The sequence below is a fragment of the Notolepis coatsorum genome (genome assembly GCF_963971535.1).
Source record: "Notolepis coatsorum genome assembly, chromosome: 16".
In the NCBI taxonomy this organism is placed as follows: domain Eukaryota; kingdom Metazoa; phylum Chordata; class Actinopteri; order Aulopiformes; family Paralepididae; genus Notolepis; species Notolepis coatsorum.
Window position 1 is genome coordinate 9,253,977 of NC_140180.1, and position 6,523 is coordinate 9,260,499.

General features: G+C 47.5%; 1 protein-coding gene across 1 annotated transcript in view; it reads left to right on the forward strand.

The window, feature by feature from the left end:
• LOC311242870 (mitogen-activated protein kinase kinase kinase kinase 4) overlaps positions 1–6,523 on the forward strand; it is a gene marked incomplete at its 5' end in the record, with an annotated part of 207,353 nt that overhangs the window by 117,749 nt on the left and 83,081 nt on the right. Inside the window, 1 exon segment of the mRNA XM_084331936.1 lies at positions 4,498–4,560. Within this exon segment, the coding sequence (XP_084188062.1) occupies positions 4,498–4,560 (63 nt within the window).

The window sequence follows — 6,523 nt, forward strand, 5'->3', positions numbered from 1 at the left end:
GGATGTAGCCTGGTCAGTCTAGCTGTGGTTGGATGTAACCTGGGTCAGTCTAGCTGTGGTTGGATGTAACCTGGTCAGTCTAGCTGTGGTTGGATGTAACCTGGGTCAGTCTATCTGTGGTTGGATGTAACCTGGGTCAGTCTAGCTCTGGTTGGATGTAACCTGGGTCAGTCTAGCTGTGGTTGGATGTAACCTGGTCAGTCTATCTGTGGTTGGATGTAACCTGGGTCAGTTTATCTGTGGTTGGATGTAGCCTGGGTCAGTCTATCTGTGGTTGGATGTAACCTGGTCAGTCTAGCTCTGGTTGGATGTAACCTGGGTCAGTTTGGAGTCAGATGATGTGCTTTTGACATGTAATTTAATTCTCAAGTTTTCAAGGAAACATTTTAAAACAAAGAGTTGCTTTGTCTCGTCGCTCGCGTCGTTAACGCCGTCAGGTGGCTCCAACCAGGGGTCCAGTCACGGTGAAGAATGAGAGACTAATTAGGGTTGCCGCGGCGATGGCCATGACTAATAAACTCAACACCGGTATTACCGGTGACATGTTTTACAACGTGACTCTCGGTATCGCTAGGGCACTTACTTTGATATTTAACGTTATACGGCTACATTGAGCTGTGTCTGACCGTCTACGTCTGTTTTTAATAAATGTCCAACGACTAGTATCCATTTTTGGACAGAATTGACGTTATGTTATGTAATACCTTCCGCCAATTTTCCATCCGTTCATTGGCTGATCAATGACGGATCAATGTAGCTGCAGCCTTATTTAGAGCATCACACAAACATACTGTCGCTGGTCTGGACTGGTCCTCTGCTGCTGGTCTGGACTGGTCCTCTGCTGCTGGTCTGGACTGGTCCTCTGCTGCTGGTCTGGACTGGTCCTCTGCTGCTGGTCTGGACTGGTCCTCTGCTGCTGGTCTGGACTGGTCCTCTGCTGCTGGTCTGGACTGGTCCTCTGCTGCTGGTCTGGACTGGTCCTCTGCTGCTGGTCTGGACTGGTCCTCTGCTGCTGGTCTGGACTGGTCCTCTGCTGCTGGTCTGGACTGGTCCTCTGCTGCTGGTCTGGACTGGTCCTCTGTCGCTGGTCTGGACTGGTCCTCTGCTGCTGGTCTGGACTGGTCCTCTGCTGCTGGTCTGGACTGGTCCTCTGTCGCTGGTCTGGACTGGTCCTCTGCTGCTGGTCTGGACTGGTCCTCTGCTGCTGGTCTGGACTGGTCCTCTGCTGCTGGTCTGGACTGGTCCTCTGTCGCTGGTCTGGACCGGTCCTCTGAGCTCCTCCCGTCGATCTGCTGCGGGGTTTAATCCTAAATATTTCCAAAATCCTCCGCCCTCGTTGTGTAACCTGTCGTGTCGTCTCTCAAGCCTCCTTCCTCTCCTTCACGTGAAGTCAAATCTAATCTCGGTGAAAGTGAAACTTAAGCTACTCTGTACTGCGACCTATAAAATAGATCTGCTGTCCTCGCATGTTCACGCTTAATATTTGACACATTGTTGTCTACCGTGGCAAGCCTAGCCAGTAGGGATGCTCGATATTGGCTTTTTTACCGATACCGATATACCGATATTGTCCAACTCTTAATTTCCGATACCGATATCAACCGATACCGATATATGCAGGGTTTCCCCCCCCAAAAAACTGAATAATTTCAGGTAATTAACATTACATATCTCTTGTTGTGGAATTAACACAACATTATGCATACTTTTGACAATAAATAAAATCAGAATTTGTTCTTACTTGCTTGCCTGGGTAAATAAAGGTTATAGAAATGTAAAAAAAAAAAATATATATATATATATGTTTTTTTTGAAAACCGATACAGATATTTTTCGATATCACATTTTAATGCCGATATCGGCCGATAATATCGGTAGGCCGATAATATCGCACATAGCCACTACACAACACCATAACAGCTTCGTGTGACACTGATATGCTATCCGGTAGTGGACTGGCAGGTGTATTTTATGCATGGCCGTCATATAGGGTTTGTGTGTGTGTGCGTGCATTTGTATGTGTGTGCGTGTGTGTGTGTGATGTATAGCTGGGTGTTGTCTACTGATCTTGAGGCCAGACCTAGAGAGCTCTCTGATGAATCTGATCTTCAGTTGAAGCTCATTAATTGAATGATAATGAGTCTCTCACTCACTCCACTGCCTCTCAATGCAATCTCATTATAGTCCTGGGAGAGGAGAGGAGACTGTATTTCAGTCATGGTTCATAAGACGCTATATAATACTATATCCCGGGGGCGACAGTGGCTCTGGAGGTAGAGCAGTTGTCTGGTAATCCGGAGGCTCCTGGTTCCATTCCCGCTCCTCCTGGGCAGCGTGTCGAAGTGTCCTTGAGCAAGACACTTAACCCCTAATTGCTCCCGATGAGCAGGTTGGCACCTTGCATGGTTGCCTCCGCCGTCGGTGTGTGAATGTGTGAGTGACTGGGTACGAATGTAAATGAACAAATTGTAAAACGCTTTGGATAAAAGCACTATATAAATGCACCATTTACCATCCTGCTGAACCAATCACATACCACTCTATATCCCGCTGAACCAATCACAGACCACTCTATATCCCGCTGAACCAATCACATACCACTCTATATCCCGCTGAACCAATCACATACCACTCTATATCCTGCTCAACCAATCACATGACACTCTATATCCTGCTGAACCAATCACAGACCACTCTATATCCCGCTGAACCAATCACATACCACTCTATATCCCGCTGAATCAATCACAGACCACTCTATATCCTGCTGAACCAATCACAGACCACTCTATATCCTGCTGAACCAATCACATACCACTCTATATCCCGCTGAACCAATCACAGACCACTCTATATCCTGCTGAACCAATCACAGACCACTCTATATCCTGCTGAACCAATCACAGACCACTCTATATCCCGCTGAACCAATCACAGACCACTCTATATCCCGCTGAACCAATCACATACCACTCTATATCCTGCTGAACCAATCACATACTATACAAGTTCTCTCTCTTCTGTGTGCCACCCATTTCTCAGTGAGTTGACTGAAGTTTGAGTGAAGTATCTCTAAACCAGTCGAGCACTATGCTCAGATTTCGAGCCACACCTATTTACATACAGTTAACAGTGCCTATTGGGTCAAAGACATGTGTCCAGCTTGAGGGACAGACAGCCTACAGCTTATCTGGATGGAGAGAGAGAGAGAGAGAGACCGACAGACAGCCTACAGCTTATCTGGGTGGAGAGAGAGAGACAGACAGCCTACAGCTTATCTGGATGGATGGAGAGAGAGAGACAGACAGCCTACAGCTTATCTGGGTGGAGAGAGAGAGACAGACAGCCTACAGCTTATCTGGGTGGAGAGAGAGAGACAGACAGCCTACAGCTTATCTGGGTGGAGAGAGAGGGACAGACAGCCTACAGCTTATCTGGATGGAGAGAGAGAGAGAGACAGACAGACAGCCTACAGCTTATCTGGGTGGAGAGAGAGGGACAGACAGCCTACAGCTTATCTGGATGGAGAGAGAGAGAGACAGACAGACAGACAGCCTACAGCTTATCTGGATGGAGAGAGAGAGAGACAGACAGTCAAAAGTTGTCAAAATGACGACAACTTGAGAGGTCACTCACGCACCCACGGTTAGCCACTCTGCACCTAGTAGTACTGTAGCTGTATGTGTGTATGACACAGTGTTTTTTTTTCTTAGTCAATATTATAGAAAAGAAATCACCTAGGCGGTTAGGTGGTCGAGCGGAGATTGCGTTCGTCACCAGCCCCGGAGCTGTGAGCTTGGTTCGCCTGTTCGAATCCAGCTCACAGCTCCGGGGTTGTCACCAGCTTGGCTGGCCGTCTGCACTGATACAATTGGCTGTATCAGAGGGTGGGAGAAGCTGGCGGGGTGGGTCCGGGTCGTTGTAAACAGCGACTCCTACAGTTCGGTCGGGGCGCCTGCTAAGCGCGGATTGGACGTGAGGGGGATAGTGTGGTCCTCCCACACGCTACGCCCTCTCAATGAGAATCCGCGCTGCCAGGTGAAAAGAAGCGGTGATTGGCTGGACGTGTGTCGGAGGAAGCACATGGTAGCCTCCACTCTCCCAAATGATCTGACTGTGGGGGGTAAAGCGCAGCGACCAGGAAGGGACTGGGAATTGGCATACGACTAACATTGGGATGGGAGAAAATCGGAGGAAAATGGAGGGGGAAAAAGACCAATACAAAAAAAGAAAAAAAAAAAATCACCTGTATTAGAATTTAAACAGATTTTGAAGCCAGTTCTAACTTGTCTCCTTAGCAACGACCGGGCTGGCCTGGTGAAATATTTAGTCTTGTCTGAAAAGCTGAAAGCAGCTGCCATCTTGAACGCACTGAATATTTCAGCTTCCACAAGAGCCCCATGTACCCTAATTAGTGTGTGTGGGTGTATGTGTGTCTGTGTGTATATTTAATGCTCTGTATGTGTGTTTAATGCTACTGTGGGTGTGTGTGTCTAGGAGGCTGGCAGGCTGAGGAGTGGAGATGTGTCAGTCAGGCCCCTGGACCAGACATCTGAACAGGTAAAACATCTCTCCTCTCCTCTCCTCTCCTCTCCTCTTCCTCTCCTCTTCCTCTTCCTCTCCTCTTCTCTCCTCTCCTCTCCTCTCCTCTCCTCTCCTCTCCTCTCCTCTCCTCTCCTCTCCTCTCCTCTCCTCTCCTCTCCTCTCCCTCTCCCTCTTCCTCTCCTCTCCTCTCCTCTCCTCTCCTCCTCTCATCTCCTCTCCTCTCCTCCTCTCCTCTCCTCTTCCTCTTCCTCTCCTCTCCTCTCCTCTCCTCATCTCCTCTTCCTCTCCTCTTCCTCTCCTCCTCTCCTCTCCTCTCCTCTCCTCTCCTCTTCCTCTCCTCTCCTCTCCTCTCCTCTCCTCTCCTCTTCCTCTCCTCTCCTCTCCTCTCCTCTCCTCTTCCTCTCCTCTTCCTCTCCTCTTCCTCTCCTCTCCTCTTCCTCTCCTCTTCCTCTTCCTCTCCTCTCCTCTATTGCAGGCGTTTAGAATAATGTTTGCTCAGAGAACGACAACTGTACTAAAGTCAAACTGTGTCAGATGTGTTTGTGTGACAGAGAGAGAACGAGAGAGAGATAGAGAGACTACAGTGTATATATCAACAGGCGTGTTACTGTAGTTACTGTATACTACAGTATATACAGTATATCAACAGGCTTGTGTTGTAGTTACTGTATACTACAGTATATCAACAGGCTTGTGTTGTAGTTACTGTATACTACAGTATATCAACAGGCTTGTGTTTTAGTTATTAGGGCTGTCCCCGACTAAGGATTTGGATGGTCGACTATGATTGGCCAAAATTTGCCGTTAGTCGACTATTGGTTGACAAAAAAAAATACTATAATATAATTTAATTTAATTTTTTTTTATCATTCCATTTGGGCTGTGGGGGGTGCTTAATGTCTGAAGGAGTCGACGGAAGGCTTCTTGTCCTCTGCAAAAGCATGCAATTGGTCCACTGATGGATACATCTTGATATTTGTCTAGTCTAGTGTGTTCATTAGATGGGTGAAATCCTCTTTCAGTGCCTCTGTGCCTCTTTTCGTAGGCAGTTAGCCTCTGGTATGCGTGCCATTAGCGTTAGCCACGCTTCTAGGCCTCTTTTCTTTTGTAAAGAATGATAAAAAAAAAAAATATATATATATATATATACATTTTTTATTTTTTATTCGACTAAGAGGTTGGCTAGTCGACTACGGCTCCTTTCGACCTATTAGTCGACTAATCGACTAATATGGGTCAGCCCTAGTAGTTGTACTACAGTATATCAACAGGCTTGTGTTGTAGTTACTGTATACTACAGTATATCAACAGGCTTGTCTTGTAGTTACTGTATACTACAGTATATCAACAGGCTTGTGTTGTAGTTACTGTATACTACAGTATATCAACAGGCTTGTCTTGTAGTTATACTAGTATAGCATCCAGCTGTTTCCTCGTCCTCCTCTCTGCCACCACCTCTAGTTTGACCAGCTCGACTCCCACCAGTCTCCCTCACCAGCTCGACTCCCACCACGGAGCTAGTCTTCCTCACCAGCTCGTTCAGTTGGTTAGTGTCTCTTGAGTTGATGTTACTCAAGAAGAGGACGCTGGCCGCCACAGACTGGTAAAACATCATCTGCAGTAGCTGGCGGCATGCGTTGAAAGGACCTGAGTCTCCTCAGGAAGAACAGTCTGCTCTGTCCCTTCCTGTAGAGGACCTCTGTGTCAAACGCGATGGAAATATCTCCAACACGCTACCGTTGTCTGTGTGTGTTCTGTGGAGATGAGACAACATCTCCAACACGCTACCGTTGTCCCTGTGTGTGTTCTGTGGGGATGAGACAACATCTCCAACACGCTACTGTTGTCCGTGTGTGTTCTGTGGGGATGAGACGACATCTCCAACACGCTGCCGTTGTCTGTGTGTGTTCTGTGTGGATGAGACGACATCTCCAACACGCTACCGTTGTCCGTGTGTGTTCTGTGGAGATGAGACGAC